This window comes from Haliaeetus albicilla, chromosome 9 (genome assembly GCF_947461875.1).
Source record: "Haliaeetus albicilla chromosome 9, bHalAlb1.1, whole genome shotgun sequence".
Lineage (NCBI taxonomy): Eukaryota > Metazoa > Chordata > Aves > Accipitriformes > Accipitridae > Haliaeetus > Haliaeetus albicilla.
This window is the reverse complement of record NC_091491.1, coordinates 20,309,404-20,331,670: the sequence shown is the minus strand read 5'-3', so window position 1 is coordinate 20,331,670 and position 22,267 is coordinate 20,309,404. Positions and strand designations below refer to the sequence as shown.

Below are 22,267 nucleotides of genomic sequence, written 5' to 3'. Positions count from 1 at the left end.
GTTCAGAAAGGATACCAGTTGATGAATCCGAACATTCACAACACCAGTGTCCACATCTGCATACAGAGATTCTTCAGGAAATAGTTGTTTCATTGGCAAACCAAGACTTCCATGAAGGTGACTGTGGTTGTGGCAGTTTATCTCAGATTCTCAAATTATTTGCTGGTTTGATAAAGTTCTTCAATATCTTACAGACCTGTCATCGCATCTTTGAGGGTACAGCTCTGATTAAACACCCCGAATCTGTGCCCTTTTCCTATCCAGTCTATAGAAATGACTGGAGTAACTTTGCAGTTAAAAGACAGCAAGAGTCTGAGCAGTAGCCATTATTAAAAAAGAAGAAAAATTTCTACATGCCCATATCTCAACATTCAGGCATCTTTTTGTCTTTCACTACGCCTTTCATTATTATGATCCTTTCTGCAGTGTAACTTTCTAGCCTCCTTTAGAGAAGAATTCTGTGCTGATGAAAGGGTGAGTTCTGTGGCTAGTAGTGGAACAGAAAAAGAAAAACTCAATGCATGTAAAAGACAAAAATTATTACCCTTTAGAAAAAGGGGAGAAGAATGCTAGGGTTTTTCTTTTTTTTTAGAACTTCATTTTATTAATGATTAGACTTGTTTAAAATACAGTCCCGTCCGTCGTCCCCCCCCAATCCCCCCCCCAGTTTCTGCTTCATTTATGCATGCATTTATTCATGCACAGGAGTGGTCGTGATACATCTTGTTCAATTACAAAATATTCTGCCCTGTAATACTGGAAAATTTGTTTTATAAATAAAACCCTGAAATTAAAAAAGTGAATTCTATTTAATCTACCTTTTTTTGAGCTCTGTGAATACTGGAGAAAAATTAACCAGGGAATTCTCCAGGTCATTTTGAAATGTTCTTTAAGTTTGTGGTACCTGCTTAGGAACTGAGATCTGAAGTGGCTGTAAAAGCTGGACTGTGTCTTGCTGCTGACAATCTGCCTTGTGTACTGTGGCTCTGGGTGCTTGTTGGCTGCAGTCTTGTACTTAGGATAGAGGCAATAGCTTGCTGTCTGTTAGTATTTTGGAAGGGAAACTTGAAATGTCAACTGCTTAATAACTGAAAACCTGTTCCTCGCATATGCTGTTAGCTTTCCATTACTTGTGTTTTTTGAGAAAGAGGGGGCTAAAGGGAAGGAAAATTCTTTTCATATAAATGGGACCTACCCTTGATCTAGCCCATTAGTTAGGCTTTTATTCACATCTCTTCCTCCTCTTTGGCTGACATCAGCATTTATTTTTATACTACCAGTTCACTTGGTTTGTGGCACACTTTTACTGTCGTGAAGGTAAATATTTACTCATGTAATAAACTTGTTCTTCCCTACCCTCTGACCTTGGGTTAACCTGCTCATAACAGCTCCAGTTTTGGCTTTCTGATTATTGTTTCAGCCATGTTGTTAACCCTTATGGGTTGACTATTGCAGATGTGGCTGGTCTCTCTTCTTTAAGTTACCAGCTCTATGCAATGGACAGTATACTGTATGTATGGGACAATGCAATATGCTATTTCGATTCAAGTGTCCTAATGCAATATTGTGTCATGTTGCCATGGATCAGATTTCATTCAGTGAGTTAAGGCTGTCATTTACAAAGCAGTAAAATTTAAAATTTGTTATGCACGTGTGTACAGTTAATTCGTGGTTGAAAGAAGGCTTAAGGTTAAGTAATCTGCCTTGCCTACAGTATGGGGCTGTTATTCAAAGGGTAAAGATGGGGCTTTACCCATGTGAAAAGACATGCTTCTGTTCTAATTCAACTTAGCTCTTTAATGATATCTTCTTGCTAAATGTCTGCTGAAAAAGAATGTAATAATTTTTGGCCTTTAAAATTAACTGTTGGCACTGATGTAGATAATCATATATTTACAGAATTGTATGGTTTTGTGTTTTGAAATCCAATCAATTTAAATAGAATTATTAAAATGGTGTTTGTTACTTATGATAGATACTGCTCTAGACTAGTAAAAATATTCACCAAGTACAGTCTCAAAACAATAGCTAAGTTTACCTTTTTGATGGATGTTTTCATTAATAGTGCAATTTGTTTAACTGTGTTATTGATGTGGATAGAACCCCTAGCCATAGACCCGGAGCCTGCTGAGCTTATCTTAAATACTTCAGGACTGACAATGTGTTTTTTATCTTTTTCTACTGTTCCTCTAAGTAAAGGCAAGTGTTGCTTCATAAAACTGAAATACTCCAGCTGTGCAAGTCTAAATTAAGTATTTGGTATTTGCACTGCTTAGCATTTAAGGAAATACTAAATTTTGGAAATATCAGTGAAATACCCTAGAGACTGGAATAAACCATAATGGTTCATAGCTATAAAGACATGCAGCTATTCTGGTGTGACAGTCATACATGTGACTTCATGGTATCTTTATTTTTAAATAATATCTTCCTGTCTTTGATAAAAATAGAGAAATAAGTACTTTCTTTGTTTTCCTTACTTTACATTTTACTTTTATAGTTTGACTTGTCCTCAAATGGTATTGATTGTCTGGCACCATTGAATTTCAAATGTGACTTGTCTCAGAATTTTTCTCTAGAACTCTGGTTTCTCCATGGTTGCTCCTTCTCAGTGTTGAGAATATATATATAAAAATTTTAGTATATATAAATATATAACATATAATCTTAATATATAAAATATATATTTATAGACTGTAATATGTAGGATGTATAATATATATTCTGTGTATATTTTATATATACAGTATATATATACCCTGCTTATATATTGTATTAGAATATATATGTATATGGTGTCTGTCTGATTGTTTTAATTGACTTCTGATCGTGGGTTTTTGGATGAACTTCATTGTGCATTTTGATTTTTCTCTAGAGATATTTTTTTTCCTGTTAAAAGATAGTGGCTTATTAGGTACTTATTTAGATCTCAGTATCTTGGGAAATCTTGCAAGGAATGCTAGCCAGCCTTCTCTTGCCTTGAATTTTTTTGCTAGTTTTCCATTTAGCTTTTAACGTTGATATTTAATGTAGCATTATGTTTTTCAGTGTAGCTATCTAAATTCCGTTCTGCATCTGAAATGGCAAAAATAGCTCTGCACACCACGTATTTGGAATATGTTCGGGAGTTCATGGAACATAGAAGAGTAGAGAGATTCTAGAACAAGATTGTAAGAGTTTTCTTCTAGTCCTTTTGATATTTAGAGTAGAAGAGGAGGGAATACAGAAATGTCATGTTTTATGGAATTGTAGTGCATCAAAAGACCTTAGTTATTGATATAATACTTTCAGAGGACATCATATTTCTGTAGTCTGTATCCAGAGGTAGTTTGGCCTAAGTTGAAGTGATACAAGGAAGTCTCGTTTCATGGTGGAGGTGGTCAGACATTGGTACAGGTTGCCTAGAGAGGTTGTGGAGTGTCCATCCGTGGAGCTGTTCAGAGCATGGCTGGCTGTGAGCATGATCAACCTGATACAACTTTGAGGTTGGCCCTGCCTTCAGCAGGTGCTTGCATCCGGATGACCTCCTGAGGTACCTTCCAACCTAAGCTGTTCTCTGCTTCTGTGTCTCTAACCATTATTTCCCACTAAAGCTGTATGTCATCCCAAGTTCAAGTGAAGCACATTTAGATGGTCTTGACAGTTGTCAAGAGCATGAGAAATAAATTTAAGTCCTAGTGGTGTCTCTTCTTGAAGTTACTGAGTTGTATGTTCATGTTAGGCCAAAAGGCTTTTTTTTTTTTTTTTTTTTTTTTTTTTTAAAAGGCACTTGATGCTTGGAAAGACTATTTTTTTCTGCCTGGTTTGCAAGCATTTCCATTACTAGCATCTTTCTTGGGATGGTGGTGATGGAGAGCCTTCAAGTGTGATTATTAAAGTTTTGAGAGGGTTGTTCTATTTTCTGGGGTTTTGAAATGAAATGAAAAATCCTCCACTGGCATTCTTTTTAATTGCAGGCATGCCCTCAGTATTGCCACTGTCTTACTTGAAATAGGTAGCTATTTGAACCTCTGCCTTTCTTCCTCTTTCATCTTGCTTTCTAAATTAGTGTGCAGGGACAAACTGCAATAGAATTTTTATTGCTGCTTCCTCTTTTCTTGGTAGCCATGCATCAAAGGCATCTCTTCATATCTCCATGTTTGACAGATGTTCCTATTCTTTTCCTAGTAAAGATATTCTTCTTCTGAATTTTAAAGAAATAGAACAGTTGTGTAGCATATTACTAATACAATATGGTGAGCTGGCTTTCTCATATTACGTCTTCAGGACCTGTCATGAATCTAAGGAGTCTTACCAAGCACCTGCTTCTTGGTGTCTTACTAACAGTGCACAGAAAATCCTTTGGAATTTCAGTTGAGGAGGAGACAACTGGGACTAGGAACTGCAGTTAGCAAGAAGAGGGAGGCAGCAGGGAGTGGAAAGTTGTGGAGGAGCTAAAAATGATATGGAGCCTCCTTAAAGGTCATGGAATCCTTAACTTGCATACCTAGCAAAGCTGGAATGGCTTTGGCTTGAATAGTGCATGGGTCATGCTGATCTTAAGCCTCTCTAGATATAATGCACAAACGAGAAATCTTTTTACATACACCTTTATAAGACAGGCAATATCCAGAAAGGGATCATTTTTCCACTTCATTAATTTTCCATGTGCTACCAATCATAAGTACTTTACATTAAAGTGTATGCGTACCTTGTTGGCAGGTTCATCTAATTACTAAAAATTAGTGCACTTACAAACTATTCATACTTTTTAGACACTTGAAGAACTAATACAGTATAATTAAACCAGCTATTTATGATGATCATTTTCAGCATTTTGCCCCCAAGCTATGTAAACATATATATTGAAAGGAGTAGTTCTTTTTTCTCCAAGATAACTGTGTTTTAAGATTCAGAGGTGGGTGTTTAAAAGTGTTCTTGTTGATTTTTGTTTGTTTGTTTTATTTGGGGTGTTTTTATGTTGTTTTTTTTGTGTTTAGTTTTACTCTGCTTCCACTGCTAAATGCTGCTCCAGCCCATCACGGCAACTTAGGAATTCCTTATGTTGGCTTTCCTAAGTGAGAGGTCAGACCTGTCTGTCTTCTGTAAGATGGACTTCAAATAGGAAGCATCTTAGACTTTTAATTGTCTCCTGTATTGCCATGTTCTTTTGAGTGCCCCTCTTTCTGGGTCTGTTTGCCAGTTTGGTCTTGTATACTGAGATAACCTGAAAATTAAAGGAGGTTCTCTTTGAGGTTTTGTTAGTTGGAGAGGAAAAAATTTCGTCCCCACTGATGGGAATGGGAGCCTAGTATTTGACAAAACCTGATGAGTGCAGAATCTGTAGAAGGGATACATCTGGTCTCTGAGCAGTTCACTAGAGACAGGCTTGTGTCTCCATGTTATGTTTTCCAATCTGATCCTGTGTACCTCTTTTACAGAACGAAAATTTAATGGGTTCTTTTCATCCCATTCCTATTCTTTAGGGGATTTCTTAATGGGATGTTTAAAGGCAGTAAAAGGAAGTGATTTTTACTTTTGGTAAATTGTCAAATAAATTGTGTGTGTCTTACCTCTGCCTTTTTTTTTTTTTTTAATAATGTCTAACAGTCTTATTTGCAGAAAGATTATCTGTTGTGTTTTTAACAGGTTGTCATTTCCGGATTAATTTTTTTCCCCCATAATGGAAGTTTGCAGATGTTAGGAATAATAGAGTGTGCAGTTACAAAGACAAATGACATTGTGCTCTAATTGTATTCTTTTCCCATTTTCTTTAGGCCACTGAGGAGGTCTCAAAAAACCTTGTTGCCATGAAAGAAATCTTGTATGGCACAAATGAAAAAGAACCACAGACAGAAGCTGTAGCACAGCTTGCTCAAGAGCTGTACAACAGTGGTCTTCTTAGTACCCTAGTAGCTGACTTGCAGCTAATTGATTTTGAGGTAAGAAAAGAAGTTTGACATTTCTTATATTGTATATGTTAAAATAAACACATCTGAATTCCTGGCGCTTTAATTGGTTAAGACATTTTTCGATCTTCAGCTTTCTTTTCTGGCTGGGACAAAACCATTAGAAAGAGAACTCATTGTTCCAAACTACCTAGAAAATTAAGCAAATATAGAATATGAAATCTGTGAATTTAGGCGCATAAACCACACAAAATTGAAGTAGATAAACCTCTAGTCCTGATGATACAGTTCTGTTAAAATTATAGAATAATTCATAATTGTTGTATACATGGAAGGGTTAATCTCTTAGTAGTAATACAGTAGTGAGCACAAGCTATAATACTACAAGGCATGTCTATATTTTCATCTTGTTAAATTACTTGGAAAAGAGAATTATTGTAACATTTATGAAGAATTTTAAATATTTAAGTTAAAGCTGTTAGTTTTATTAACGGTCCAGTATTTCTCTCTCCTTTTAGAAAGAAGTGATGCAACATTTTTTCTGTTTTCCTCATCTTTTTTCTGTTTATTAAAAAAAACCAAAAACCCCAAGTTTTTATTGATTGCTTCAAAATATCAATACTTATTTATATTCAAACGTGTCTCTATACAAACCTCTATCTGGGGTTTGTCACCACATCACATAGAATAATTTAGCTTCTCAGTGCCACAGTGAAAAATCACCCCATTTAGTGATAAGAAATTGCAGTAAATTGGATTTACCTGTTTTCCCTGAGGTCCCACAAGAAGCATGTGGTTATCTAGGAAAGGAGCCAAACCCCATAACTCCCTCTGATTTGTGTTTAATTGTAATACGGTGGTATTTTTTTCCCTACCCACACAAGTGTTTATACCAAGCATAAAACATTCAGGTTGTTAAATAAGCAAGGAGACCTGGGAAAGCTGAGAGGGAATGCTGAAATATGATGGCCTTTAATTGCTGAAGAAAGGAAATAATGAAATGTCATCTGGATTCTGCTGACCTCTAGATTCTTATCAGCTTGGTGTTTACTCAGCCCAGTTATTAGCGAAGGAAACCTTCATTATCTTCTGGTAATGAAGAATGATAACAATTTGTACAGGCTTGCTCTCATTAAGGAGAACTATTCATTTTATTCTAAGGGGACTTGAAAAGATTGTGAGTAGTTTCCTGCTTGTGGACTTTCTGCTGCTTTGTTACACGAGGATATGACAGTTTCCCCCTTGAGAGAGAACAAGCCATTCATGCCACTTTCTAGGCTGGACCACATCTGCTTTTTAAGGATGGGATCTGGCAGACTGTCCAGCTATTGTTGTTACCTGGAATTAATGTCAACACACCTGTGCTCCAACCTGCACTAGCTTCCCAGCTGTTACAAAGTCAATCAAATGTTGGCTTTGATACCCCAAATCTCAATGGTTGGGGGTTTACTGCATTGGAAACCATTTCTCCATTACTGATGGAGATATGAACTTGATTTCCTGTTGGTTCTTAAGCTTGAAGAGTCTAGCATTTGTTCCTTCTGGTGCGCACCACAGCTTGAGGTCATTCAACAATGAAGTAAACATCATCTCTTTTTGTCAAGAACTTCACTGTCATTCCTGAAGAAGCTTTCCTTGTAGAGCAGGAATAGGCAGCTAATTAATAGACAGGGACTGTTCACACTGACTCTTAAACTGTCTCAAATGTATTTGAATCTGAACAGTATGGTAAAAAAAACCAGAAAAGTAACAAAGTAAAACCCAGAAAAGTTACAAATTTAATGTTTTAATTAAGAAACAGTCTGACTGTCCAGACCTTGCTGGATGTAAAGGCCTGTTTAAAATGATATCCTTATCTGGAAGCTTTCTTTCCAAGTAAAGCAGTCAGGACAACCATCCACTTATTACTTAACCTGCCAGTTATGTCCCTGCTAATTTGTACTAGTGTGTCTGTAGGAGAGATGGTATCCCTTGTGGAACTGCGTTTTTTTGTTCTTATTTTTTGAAATGAAGAACCTCCCCCCCCAAAAATAATGCCTTTTGCATAAGGGAGCCTGAATCCTTCTGCTCAGAAGACAATACTAGCACAGTCTCCCTCTCACCTCTTGCAGTCGTGACTATTGGCACAGGGTTCAGTGTCTGTTTGCTCTTGTTAGGCCATGACATCACTTAGTAATACATCCTTCAAACAATAACTAGCCTTGGTATTACTGTGTACCACTATCAGTTCAATTATGTGCATAATAAGGAAACGCTGTTCTTGCTGGTGAATCCAAAGCAAATTGTGAGATCCAGTGCAAAATTGGCAATGTTAGTGAATGAGAGTTGATGACTATATTATGTGGAGTTTGAGTAAAGAATTTCTGGAAACACTGCTCTACTCACTTCAGAACAAAGAGTTCTGGTGTTGCTTTGGGCTGGCTTTCAATGGAATTGTAATTGAGAAAACAAGCATTTACAAACAAACTCTTATATCCTGAAAACAACACTCTAACAAAACTGTCCGTGGTAATTCACAAACATGCCATTTGTAAAACTACAGTCCTCCTACATTTTTATAAACGTTTGATTTTTTTTCTTATGCAGTCGTCTTGATGTTGATTAGAAAACTGAAATAATTTTGAGTAATTGCTGTTGTTTTTAAAATTCTTGCTAATTAAATATGCACTGCATTTTACTCAAAAGCTTGCTGATACTACTCAGGGCATTTATAGTACAGCTAGAGATTGTCAAGAAACATTATCTAGATAATGTTTTTTGTGTATAACATTCAGGGAACCTTCAGGTGGAGTTGCTTAACAGGCCTTTGTTTGCAAGTCCAGGCTTAGTGCAAGTTTGCCTAAGCTTTTTCTGGATTAGGTCTGATGACACATAGTCCTGAAATTGTCTTTATGGCATTTTTTTGTGTATAATCTGTGCTGAATTCCAGCATCCTGGTCTTTCTTATACTTTTGTCCATTGAAAAATGTGAAACTTGCATTTTATGTCAGTGGATGATTTCTCTCTGTAGTTTTTATTTATTTATTTAACTTTCATAAGTTACAGTTTTAAGTTGGATTTTAACACTGCAGTCAGAAATGCTCTGCACACTCTTGATGGTGGCATTACGTGTTCCTAGAGAAGGGGAGAGGATAATGGAATATTGAAGAAACACACTTTTCAGGCAAGAGCACAGTTAAAAACTGGTATGTTATTAGCAAAAACAAGTAGAAAACAAGCCCAGGAGACTGATGCTACATAGAAGTATCTGGTGAAACGTCAACTGGCTTTACTTCTTAATGTAAATTATCTGTGATCTGGCTGCAATATGATGTAATATTTTGAGTGCTTTGGTATATTTGAAATGGGTATAAAGAAGCAGAATATTTCATCTGTTTAAGGTCAGAGTACAGAGGATGACTGAACTGCAGAACTCGCATGGTATAAATGCATGAGATATGATGATGTTTAATTGTTAACTTGCCTAGTGGACTTGAATGTTATGTGTTTAACTGCTGATGTTTTTGACAGGGCAAAAAAGATGTTGCACAAATTTTCAACAACATTCTCAGAAGGCAAATTGGTACAAGAACCCCCACAGTTGAATACATCTGCACTCAACAGAATATATTGTTCATGCTATTAAAAGGGTATGTACGCTGTGAAGCATAAATACGCTTTTACATGAAGTAAGAAGTTTTTAAATTCATGGAGAAAGTAGTGAGTTCTGAAATGTTTTTTCTTCCTTTGCAGTATGCTTATTTTTTTGGGGGGGGGGGGAGGCGGGTGGCGGCAGCAGCGTGTTTTTGTTTTGTGGTTTGTTGGTTTGGTTTTTTTTTTTTTTTGGTCTTGGGGCCTGTAATTCCCCTAAGTAAAGGAAAATTTAAGTAATAAACCGCCAAAAATATATTTTTTGCATGATACATGACTGAAAATTGAGAACTGTTAGTAACCTAAAATGTTCTTACTGGGGTAGTGCAGACGTTTTCCTTTCAGTATACTATTTGATCCTATTTAAACTGTTTCCTTGTGAACTTACTCATTCACCAAGAGTTAAAGGCTGGGTTTTTTTTCCTTTAACCACTGTCATTTCCAGTTTGCTGTCCTATCCCCTCCCTGTTCTTGGTTTGGTCTTAGACTTTTTATTCATAGTGATTTATGTTCCTGTAGTGACACAAATGCACCAACTCAGACTTGAGCAGACAAAGAATGATTTGGGGCATATGGCTCGTGCCAGACAGCTGTTTCTTCCTCTATTCTTGTATTATCTGATGTGCTGGATATTGGCAAATCATGCTATAGTGAATATGTGGTTGCACATGTAGAGCTGCGGATCTCAAACATGAAAGCAGAAAGGTGGTGTTAACATTTTCATGTTAAAATAAGATTAAAAAGATGGGGATTATGCTCTCTCCATTTAAAAAGAATTGCTCATGTTTCTAATAACATTAATTAAGGAAGTTCTGAAAATGGCAATTCCAACATGTTATTTTGGGATAGAAAAGTTCATCAAACATTAATAAACCATTTTAAAAATGCAGGTATTTCAAGTACTAGTTTTATAATTTGTGTTAAAGCTGCTGTGTAGCCTTGCTGCAGTTGATGAGTACTTATTCCACCTACTGGACTGCTAGAGGATGTATGAAAAGGCCATATTTCTTGGTGAGATACTTGCCTGTGTTATGTTGGTAGCATTGAGATGTGAGGATAATCAAGTATATTTTTAACATTTAAACAGGAAGCTTTATTATATCTTTCCTTTTCCCTCCTCCTAGTTCATAGTAGTCATTAGAGATGCTGACTAACCTGCCACATACATGGTGTATTAGGTTATTTAGCATTATTGTAACATCTCTACGTTTACCTAATCTTTGCCATTTGTGTAAGGCACTGGAAAATGGATTGCACAAGAAACTTTCTCTGTGGAGAAAGCAGGAGTTTTATGTTGTTTAGTTTCATGCTGACTCTAAAGGTTTAGCACCAGAAGCAGTATGGAATATTTGCTTCAGTTCATATGAGTCCAAGATCTACACTCATCTGCCAGAAGTGCTTTGTTGGGTCCGTCCCCTCCCCACCCCCCCGCATTACTGCCCTGATTTTGGGGAGAAGCGAGTTTTACATGTTAGAGGGACAAAAGGATTGTTAATTGTGGCATAACACAAAAGAAAATAGTGATTCGGTACTACTTCAAAATAATTTTCAAAAGTAGGCAAAGATGTTTGAGATGCAGAGGGATGAAACTACTTTCTCAGCATGTTGTCATTGATATATGACTGAATGAGGGCTGTAACATATTTGTCCTAATTTTTAGTCCGTGTTGTCACTCTTCAAAGAGCATTGTTCTGACAGGGATTGTTGAAACACATATTCATAAGTCAGGATGTTTGAAATGGGCATTTAGTTAGCTTTAGTGACTTAAATGTTACATATGGTATCCCACTGAGTCAAATTTATGTAAATTTAAACTATGGGGTGAATTGCAAAAAGTTCAGTAGGTTTCAAATCTCCATGGCAGGTTAAATGGGAAAGTATTGCAGGATTTAACCTGAAAATTTTCATAAGAAAATGTTTTTGTATGGTAATATAGTTAATGCTTAGTATGCACAATGATACTTTGCTCCTGAATTATTCTGGTGAATTTAAATTAGGTTCCAGTGCTATAGGATGAAGGATTCTTTAGGTGGGAGGCAGGAAGGTATATAAGAGGCTTTGACTGCTCCAGAACCAGGTAGGTAACAACAGACATAACTTTTCTGTAGACTGGTGTAACTTATATTGCAACATGCTGAGATAAGTTCTTGCTTTGGAAGGGCAGTTCCATCTTCCTCCAGGGCCCTACTATTAGCTTGCTTAGGAAAACAAGGAGCTAGTAGCAAGTACAAAGGTGTATTTCTATCAAACGTGTCTTAAATACACTGTTGTGAGATTTTTGACAGCTGCTGTTGGTGTATGCTAAAATCAGCTGAGAGAACCATGTAGTATTTGAGCAAGAAAGCCTGCCAAGGAAGTGTAGCAACAATTTCTAAATGAAGCCGTCAAGGGTGGCTACATCACTTCCATTAAATCAGTGATGGACATATTCCAGAGGTCTCTTGTAAGAAGGTTCAGGTACTTCACTAGACTCAGGAGCAGAGAAGGTGTTCAATATTGTCCTTACAATCAGAGGACACTGTTGTCAGCATTTCAGGCTTGATGCCCGTGATGTGTAGAGTAGCTGGTGATGCTTGAAAAATGGTATAATGAAAGAGGAGATATGAATTTATGTCCAATATTATTAACCCTTTATGCCCATATCATGGTTAGTTTTATGTAAATTGCTGTCATGTTTAAGCAAACAGCTTTCAAGACAGAAATCACTTGCTGCTTTTCCAGATGTCTGCAATCCCACCAATATGAAAAAAGAAAACTGATTTTGAGAGTGAAAAAAATACTTTTATTTGGTCTTGTTCCTCAGTTTGTGAAAGTAATTTGTATTGGCTATAATTTGGCATTTAACTGGCAACAATTTCAGTAATATTTTATAGAAGTATTTAAAAGTGGAGTTTAATGTAGAAATAAGTACCTCTAACTTTTTGAATTTTTGTTTACCTGATAGAACTGAAAACTGTAATTAGCAGTGTGGTGTTGCAGTGCTAACTTGTAAAAGTATTTATAAAGAATCTTTTGGTTGTGTTTTTGTTTTTGTTTTTTTTAAAAGGTATGAATCTCCAGAAATTGCTCTAAATTGTGGAATAATGCTTAGAGAATGCATCAGGCATGAACCACTTGCTAAAATAATCTTGTGGTCAGAACAGTTCTATGATTTCTTCAGATACGTGGAAATGTCAACATTTGACATTGCTTCGGATGCATTTGCCACATTCAAGGTAATTTACGTACAACATTTGAATTATTATTTCTGTAGTTCTCTGCTTTGTGAACCCAGATGATGTGTGTTACAGTCTTTGGCAAAACAAGCTTAGGGAGAGGGGAGAAAATAGGTGTGATGCACATGGGTAGGCTGGACACTGTTCTTCCTTATTTCTCAGAATGCAAGACATCCCTTTAAATATATATATACTATGGTGCCAATAACTTTTATTCTAGAAAGCAAGATTTAAACTATCATGCATTAGCTGAATATATGTGCACTTCCATGCCAGGGGCTTTTAAATCTGTGCCTCCAACTCCTCAGTTGAGCAAACTCCTTTTCATTCTGTTATGAACCTGACTATATTTGATACTGTTGGGGAAATTTTTTGTTGGCCTAAACCAACCAGTTACGGGACTATAAGCATAATATTGAATAGTATTAATAGTGGGTCTCAACCTTGGTTGTGTATAGTTCTGTGCAGAGCATAGCCTTGATCCGTAAATGGCATTCTTCAGTGATAATTCCACAGGCTATTTACATGTGTGAATTAACATAACACATTGCAGACCTTTCCTAACTGATGCCAAGATCCTTAGCAATGTCCAGGTAACTGCGTTCATGTCCTAAATTTCTTCATTTAATGAAATAGCAAAATTTTCTATTGGATGTCTTACGTGTATTCACTGTTTAATGAGTATGTATATGTACTGTTTAAATATTTTAGTGAAAATACTGGTTTTGTGCTTTTTTTACAGGATTTGCTTACAAGGCACAAGTTGCTAAGTGCAGAATTTTTGGAACAACATTATGATAGGGTGAGTGGATACATTTTAATATTCAGAATTTTCTAGTGCTGTGTATCTTATTTGAAGAAATCAGTATTTTCTTTCCTTGTTTAGCTTTGGTTTTGGAAACTTACACAGAATATTAAACCAATTGAACTTACAGTAATTTCTGCCAAGCAGTAAAATTAAGATCAAGACCTTATTGTTGAATGTAGAAAGGTGTAAAAACAAGAGGTGGTAGAAATCTAGTTCTGTGAAAACTAGATCTGATTTTTCCGCTAGAGGGAACCCTTTCCTTGTCTTTTCGTTTTGTCTGTATTAACCTATAATAACAAAAGACTACAACATAGACCTCCTCCACCTGCTGGGGACTCCTGAAATTAATCAACAGTGGTCAGTACCAGAAACTATTCTAGTTTAAGAAATAATGAGATAACTACTTCCACCACTTTGCAATCTAAACTATAAAAGCTCTTAAAAGAGTAAATAATTTTTTTTTAAACCATATACAATGTTTAAACAGTAGTGACTTACAGGAACCTACTGAGATTTCAGATTTTGTTTACATTTTTGTTATGGATTTGCATCTCCTCCAGTTTTGTATAATCATTTGGAAGAAGAGCACATATGACACTTGGGAAGGTCCTAACCCTTTTCTTTATTCTGTGTTTAGTTCTTCAGTGAATATGAGAAGTTGCTTCATTCGGAAAATTATGTGACGAAGAGACAGTCACTTAAGGTAAGGCAATTTTATTTTCTTCTTAAATGCAAAATTAGAGAATTCCTTTAATTTCAAGGTGGGTTGTCTTTAGTTGAAATGGCTTCAGTAGCTGCCTTGGATAGCATTTATTTTAATTTTTCATATGTTTTAATTCTTGGGATCAGCTACTTTTCTTTAGTCCAGTCCTTCCATTATTTAGTGTCCAGCACACACCAAGTCACTTCTCTCCCTATGTAGAAATGGCTATATGCAAGTATGTTTATTTTTGTTGGTTTTTTTTTTCCTTTGACAAATCTGGACACATTTAAATAATTTAATAAAGATTCACATAATGTGCCTAGAACAATACTAATCTTACGTTCAAGTAGGTAAGAAATAGTGAACATTAAAGTAATACATAACTTGTAGCAAGGGTGGTACTTGTGGGGAATATCCTTCTACTCCCTTCTGGACAAAGAAGGTAGCAAAAGAAGTGTAAATATTTCTCACTTGAAGTCCTAACCTTTTTTTTTAAAACACATTCTTATTGGTGATGTATAGCTTCTGTATAAATTAAAAAAATAATGAAGTCATGGGGAAGACAATGAAAGACTGTATCATCGAAACAAGAGGAAAATGCACCCTGCACTTAGAAATTCAGGACATTTGAGTTCTATTGTTACTATATTTATAGACCTGTGTCAACTGTTTGAAAGTAGTTATGAAAAAGTTCTTTCTTATGTCCAATATCAGTCATTTTTTCATTGGGCTTGTTTTCCACTTTTAGCTTCTTGGTGAATTGTTATTGGACAGACACAACTTCACAATTATGACAAAGTACATCAGTAAACCTGAAAATCTCAAACTAATGATGAACCTTCTACGAGACAAGAGTCGTAACATTCAGTTTGAGGCCTTTCATGTGTTTAAGGTATGTTTAAAAAAACCCCTCAATAAAATAAACAACAAAAGCAGCCCACCAGAAGTTGTTTAGTTGAGCAAACTACTTAGCTGAGTCTAAATGGAGCTTATCTTAATGTCTGCTAAGTGGTTAAATAAAGAGAGAGCTGGTGTTTGTCTTTATTATGATCCACCTTTACAAATAGCTATCTTTGCATCTTTCAGAAAATGTTTAGAAACCAGTTGGGGGCTTTCAAATGATTGTCAGTGTAAATCTCTCTCAGAAAATTTTGGAATTAAGAAAGGTGCAGTGCAGTAAGATAAGGAGGAATGCATGATTTCATGTGAAACCATGAAGCATCCTGGAGTTCAAAAGTGTTTTCATCATGCTGCATAATCTGTGAAGGATAGGAGTATTTTAGTCAAGTCATCTAAATTGCAAAGCCTAAATTGCAATTTGCACAAGATACCTTCTGACTTTGCAGCAGACAAGCAAATAGCTAAGAGCTTGGACATATAACTTGAGGTATAAAAGTTTTCAGTGAACCTTAAGATACCCGTCTGATGCTGTATATAATATGAAACCATGCATTTGCTACAGAACTTAACAGTGAGGTGTCTTTGGTGGTGTCTTGGTTTAACCCCAACCGGCAACCAAGCACCATGCAGCTACTTACTCACCTCCAGCACGGTGGGATGGGGAAGAGAATCAGAAGTGAGAAAACTCGTGGGCTGAGACAAAGACAGTTTAATAGGTAAAGCAAAAGCCGCACATGCAAGCAAAGCAAAACAAGGAATTCATTCACTACTTCCCATTGCCAGGCAGGTAGCCCCATACTAGCTACTATGAAGAAAATTAGCTCTATCGCAGCCAAAACAGCACATTCTGCAGAGGGTATTGTGGATGGTCACATCGCACAAATTTAATTTACTGTGGTACTGGTGTTCAGCTTTCATTCTAATTTAAAAAATGGAGTGATTTTATTTTAAAACTTGCATATGCTCCATTATTTTTTCTCTAGAGATACTGGAATGCAGGATATATAAAACATCATTTTAAGTTACTGTCATCACTGTTTTGTTGGCTAGGTTTGTTTTTTAACTTAGCCTTCTGTTTCCTACTATTATGCTAAATGCCTTTTATTTTCTTGCAGGTGTTTGTAGCCAATCCTAACAAGACACAGCCTATATTAGACATCCTTCTAAAGAACCAGACCAAACTTATTGAGTTCCTCAGCAAGTTTCAGAATGACAGGACCGAGGATGAACAATTTAATGATGAGAAGACCTATTTAGTTAAACAGATCAGGGATTTGAAGAGACCAGCACAGCAAGAAGCTTAATCTCCAATAAACCCTTAAAATATTAACCCCAAATTCAGCATTTGCTGTTAGATATTCAGCATCAGGCACTCTTATCGATTCATGAGGAACATTACTGCTAACCTGCTGTTCAGTGAACGGTTTTTGTTTTTATCTTTTCTTTTTTAGTCCAAGTTGAAAAACATAGCTGCTGCTTTCTTGCACAATGTGGACTTTCTTGATATTTGTGTCATTTCAGAATTCAAAGACACTGCTTGTTTTAGGAGTCCTGAAAAGAAAGATTCTAGGTTCGTGAAAGCAAACATATAGATACTAGTTTGGTTTAGGAGAGAAGGTATTAATGTAGTTAAGTAACAGGTTGCATGCTTGCAAATCTGAATAAATCTGTATGTTTGCACTTACTTTGTTTGAGATATGAGCACAATGTGACCTGTGCATACTTGGCACCATAGTATAAGATTATATGCCTTGATTTAAAAAAAAAAAAAAAAAAGTGCAGTGCTTTATTTGTAATCAAAGGAGAAATGTATCTAAGATGTGAGCTTATTGGGCTAAACAGTTGTCTTGCAAATAAACTGATATTGAAACTTAGCAACTTTTAAAAGAGTGAAATCTCAAGGTTCATAAGGAAAATGTATATATGCCTTTCACTGCTTTATAGAATTTTTTTTGACATGATTTGATTTTTCTGAGAATTGACTTGTAAACTTGGAAATATGTTCTAAGGATTTTTGTTAATTTTACGTTAAAGGTATTTCAGACAGTAGACCTAGCAGTGACATTTTGCATTTCATTTCAACAATGCTTGCTGGTTTCTTTTGTATATAACTCCTAGGCTGCTCATTTCTTTAAAATATGATTTAATTTGTACAGCAGAGGAATGTTATTGTATTAGTCTGTAACTATTACCTAATATTGAGTTTTGCAAAATGAATGCTCCTATGTAATTGAATACTTCAGATCACATGGAAATGCTGATTTAACAATCTTAAGTACTGCAGCATTAAAAGGAAAAACAAACAAACAAATTCTTTGTATTCACTTGTCTAATGGGGTGCCATCAATTAGGGTAGGCTGAAATAGAGAACTGGAGCCCTTTATACTATGTTATTACTGGATAATATTGGCCTTATTCAATTAAACTAGCATTGTGCTCACCAGCTCTGCAAATGGCAAAGATTATGCCAAATTAATATCGATTCCTCTTACTTCTGGGGAGCCTGCAGTGCATCATTTCTTTCTTACAGTAAATAACTCAGTACAGTAGTTGTGTTGTAAGTGAATGATTTAATTCCCTCTGACTTCAAGAAACAATTTCATAGATGTCTTAGGGTAACAAAATGATTTAATTTTGTTGATTTTGTTCTTTAATGCTGCAAACTATCAGTATTTATAAAAACAAAAAAACCAACTGATTTTGCACCATGTTTTTGTTACTGTGACCATACAAAAGGAATCTACTAAATATAGCTAAATGATGTTATTAAAATTGTATCTGTCCATCGTATAGCAATGCTAAGATCACAACCAAGCAAACTTACAGATTGGAGTCTGAGAGTTCAAATTCTGCATGGCTGAATCTGATTGCGAATGCTATAGAAAATGTTTGTTGCTTCCTGTTCTCTTCCTGATTGAAATATTTCACAATCAGCAAGATGAAACTCCTAAGTGAAGTTTAAGCTGATTTGAAAGCCTTCACAAGGGAAGTCAGCTCCAGAAAATTGAGTGTTTTCACTCAGTTGTTTAAAATTGCTCTCAACATTATAATTGGTCTCTTAAGGTTCTTAATGTGTCCTTTGCAAACCGATTCATTTTGCCTACAGGAAAGAAAATAGCTTACTCTTACCGAAGATCACAGGCACACAGAATTGGCCATGAGATGGTATTACAGTTCAGTACTAACAGTCTATTATATTCTGGTTTATCATAGCTGAGTGGAGGAAAACATTATTTGCCAAGTTACTCACCATAACATATAAGGCTTCCTCTTCAGAAAAACGTAGACATGCTAAAGATTTATATATGTAAAAAAGTGAAAACATTTGGACTGGGATAGAGGTTACTCTATATTAGGCCTTGGAAACAATGGCTATGGTGACTTTTTTTAATATGTGGAAACATTTGAATGTTGGCTTTCGAAAAGTTGTATTTAAATTAAAGCTCATTTGACGTGCTCTTCGTATTAAAAAACTATTGTTCTGGAAGTGGTTTCTTATCTGCTTGAAGGCTTAAGGGTATTACTAAAAGTTATTTAAATGTGAGTGGGTTTTGGTTTGGCGCTTTTTTTAATTTTTTTTTTGTTTTAAATGAGAGATGTATACAGTTATAATTCTACTTCGGTGGTAGCATTTCATTTCTCCTGAGGAAAATGCATTTCTTATCCAAAAAATCTGGCTGGCCCCATAATTTAAATTGAAATAAAGTTTTGAAGAAAAATGTGTGTTCTTCACTGTGTTACTGAAGAGGATGAGTTTCTTGTGAATGTGTATCCGTTCTTCTTTATTGCCTTAGAGGGGTTCAGCTTTCTCCCTTTTAAATGTGAAATAATTTTAAATCATGAAAAACTCTGGCTTGCAAAAACATTTTTAAGGAATTAATACAAAGTGCTGTATTAGAGATGTAGTCAATTTTAATTAATTGATGGTAGCCTGTCTTGGCTGTTTGTAGCATTATTTGCTGATTCTACTCCTTTCTTGCATGACCAAGGCAAAGAGAGGAGATGCTATTTCCTGCATCACATCTAGAGACAGGACCTGATAGGATTAGTGGAAGTGAATCCTCGATAATTTTTGGCCTTTCCCTTCTCTCTGAATTTCAAGAGCTGAAATTGTGTGCAATTGGTAACTGTTTCCTTACGAAATCCTGTGGTCTCTCTGCCTTTGAAGCTGTCTGCCTCTGTCTGTTTTTCACAGGTAATACCCCAAGTTATGCAGTGTGGCAGCTATCACGAGAGTGTGTTACATTAGAAAAAAACCAACCCAAAAAACCTTCAGGAGTTTTTGATGGAGATTCTTCAGATGGTTTTGTTTAGCAAAATTACTGAAAAATCTGATTTCCTGCCAGGAACATACTTAACTTGCAGACAAAACTATTTGGTCTTTTATAGCCCCCACTAGAGGCTACACCTGTTTGAGCCTTTGTATAAAATGTTAGTATTTTTCTCCCTCACTGGCAGTAAGATTACAGGTTACAAGGGGAAGGAGTAATTTATACTTGCAGTCAAACAAATTGCATCTTTTAATTAAGAGTGGTCAAGTTGGGTACTTGACTGAGTGTTTGGATGAAATGGCCCTGGTGGGAGGAGGCATGGGAAATGCAAGGAGATGTTGCACTGACTTCTTAAAATTTGTTTTCCTGGCAGACTTGGATCAGCAGGACCTGCCTTACGAGCTACCATCTCTAGGAACCAGAGTAAAAGTTGCCCGCGGAGCCCATGGGAACAGGTCGTGGACAAAGCTGCTTTCAGTAAGTTTGCTTCTGTTTGTAGCCTGCCAAGTTATTCCTAGCAGGCAACTTCATTGGTTTTCCTTTTGCTGCTACCTTTCTTTCCCCCCCTTTATTCTACACCTTTGCTGGCTGCTTTGTTGAATAAGTTTACTGTCTGTATTGCTTTCCATTATGTGGCTGTTCACTTGAGCTGGTGCCATCTCATTGGGTGCACTACCTTTATTTTCTGTCGTCATTTTGGTCATTTCTCATGATATATTTGTATTCTTTTCTTCAAAGGTTTTGGCCTTTGTAAGGCTGTTTCAAGTGCTGTTTCTTGTAGCTTTTCAGCATATTGTAATTCACGTTGATGGTGAGTATCATACTGAGGAAAAAATAACTCTGTTCTTTTGCATGGTATCTGTTAAAATCAGCATTCAACTTAATCTGAGCACACTGAACTTGTGAAGAGTTGTTTCCAGTGTATGTAATTGGTATTTACAAGTGTACCTGGGTACATCCAGTTTAAATCGGACGTGACTGGAGGCAGGTCAAAATATCCAGAAAATCAAAATATGCAAAGAAGTTGAGGGAGGAGAGGGACACTTCAATATATTGCATTCTTTGAAGGAAATTGGCTATTTCATGATAGAAAAGACCTGTTCTGCTTCCTATTTAAAGATTATCTGTTGACTCACCTCTATTGAAAAAACCACCACCACCAAACCCTGAGTTATACAGCTGACATATAATTAGATTTTTGGTAAGTGTGTTGTATTTACAACAAAATATAAAGGCAAGCTCTTTTTTAGAGGGCTTATATGGGAGATTCTTACACAACAAAAGTAAGGAAATTTTGTTTTCTTGCTCAGAAATGCCTTGGCCACAACTGGCTTTCTGTCACTTTTCATAAATGGACCCTTCATGCTAAAGGTTTCCTCACCATCTATTGCAGGAGAGTTTTCCAGCTGTGTTGTGGTGGGGCTAAGCGTAACTCCAATACACAGGATTATATCCTCCAAGAGAGGGTGTCACATGTCTGGAGGTGACACTTAACTGAATTGCCTTATGTGTTCTTAATAATGGTAGTGCTAAAGGATTGATCAAGAGGGCATGTTTGGAGTGAAGGAGGATAAACAATGTGCTGTAATATATAGTTTAGATATGTTTGGGGGGGATGGATCTGTTTGGAAAAAACAAGTGATAAATATATATGCTACTGTCTATATCTGTTGGAACAGCTGTGTATGTATTGTTCAAGGTAAACGATTACAACTGGAGTTGTCTGCTCTCCTTGCCTGAAATTAAATCAACAGCAGGTGTTTTTCCATTTCTTCCCCAGCAAATTCCTTGTACTGAACTGTCATGGAGGATCCTGTTACAGTTCTTGTTTCTTCCTCTTGTGGCGGCCTTTGGGAATGCCTCATGTCCCACCATGAAGAAACTCAGAATGTTAAAAATGTCAGTGTTGCTTAACAAGGTTCTGCTATTAAAACAGATGTTGAACCGAATTTAATATTGCTTAGTGTTATTTAGAGACTTGCAGGAGAGTATTAGGTTTGCATTTAATTTGAGCAAAAAGCAAGATTAGAAGCTGTATAGATTTTTAGGACTGTTCTGGCAAGTTTAAGAATGTTGTGTATTCCAGCATTAATAAATAAGTCTTCGTAACTATAATTCAGGGCATCTAAATAAGGCATGCAGTATGTGTAGTATAGTGTTTAAACAACTGAGATGTGAGCAAGCCAAGTTTTTGGCCTTAGTTCTTTAACAGCCTCTACAGATTGTACAGAATTAAAAGAAAATGTGTTACTAGGAGAAATCAGGCTGTATTGGAGCCTTCTAGGCATCTAGACAGGTTAAGAAATGCAGTCTGGAGAGACTAAAAGGTGCAAAGGTTCACGTGGCTGTAAAACTTAGCTATTTTCTCATCTTTTTCCATCTCTGGAATTAGAGTGGTGGGTCATGCCAGCTAATATGCAATTACATGAAAACAGCATTTAAGGATTTACAGTAATACTACATTTTTACATAAAATGTTTTTGCCCTAGAAATTATTTCTTAAAGAAGTAGGAGAACAATCTCACAAACACCACCAGTGTATTGGCAGAGCTAGGTTTTTGTAACGTTTCTTCAGGCTGTTAAAACAGTAGAGAAATCCTTTAGGCTTAACTTTGTGATGGTGCATGTGCTTCATGTTTGAGGAGCACTTATGAAACACAGGCATGCAGATTAGGGTTGAATCTTGGTTTTAAGTCATATCAGAGCAATGTTCTAGAAAGAAAAAAAAAAACCAACCATAGATAAAGCTAACAACAGAAACAGTAACAAACCTACAGAGAAGCATAAGATGAGTTCATTGGAGGTTGTGAATAGCTTGTAAATATCTGCTATTTAATTTAAAAGATGAAATG

At 36.1% G+C, this 22,267-nt stretch overlaps 1 protein-coding gene across 3 annotated transcripts in view; it reads left to right on the top strand.

The window, feature by feature from the left end:
* CAB39 (calcium binding protein 39) overlaps positions 1–18,631 on the top strand; it is a 42,367-nt gene extending 23,736 nt beyond the window's left edge. For all 3 annotated transcript variants that reach the window (XM_069792026.1, XM_069792028.1, XM_069792027.1), the window contains 7 exons: positions 5,757–5,921; positions 9,399–9,517; positions 12,565–12,733; positions 13,476–13,535; positions 14,179–14,244; positions 14,993–15,136; positions 16,260–18,631. In XM_069792026.1, coding sequence (XP_069648127.1) covers positions 5,757–5,921; positions 9,399–9,517; positions 12,565–12,733; positions 13,476–13,535; positions 14,179–14,244; positions 14,993–15,136; positions 16,260–16,448 — 912 coding nt within the window. In that variant the 3' untranslated portion in view covers positions 16,449–18,631. The remainder of the gene's footprint in view (positions 1–5,756; positions 5,922–9,398; positions 9,518–12,564; positions 12,734–13,475; positions 13,536–14,178; positions 14,245–14,992; positions 15,137–16,259) is intronic.
* Positions 18,632–22,267: the final 3,636 nt, after the last annotated feature.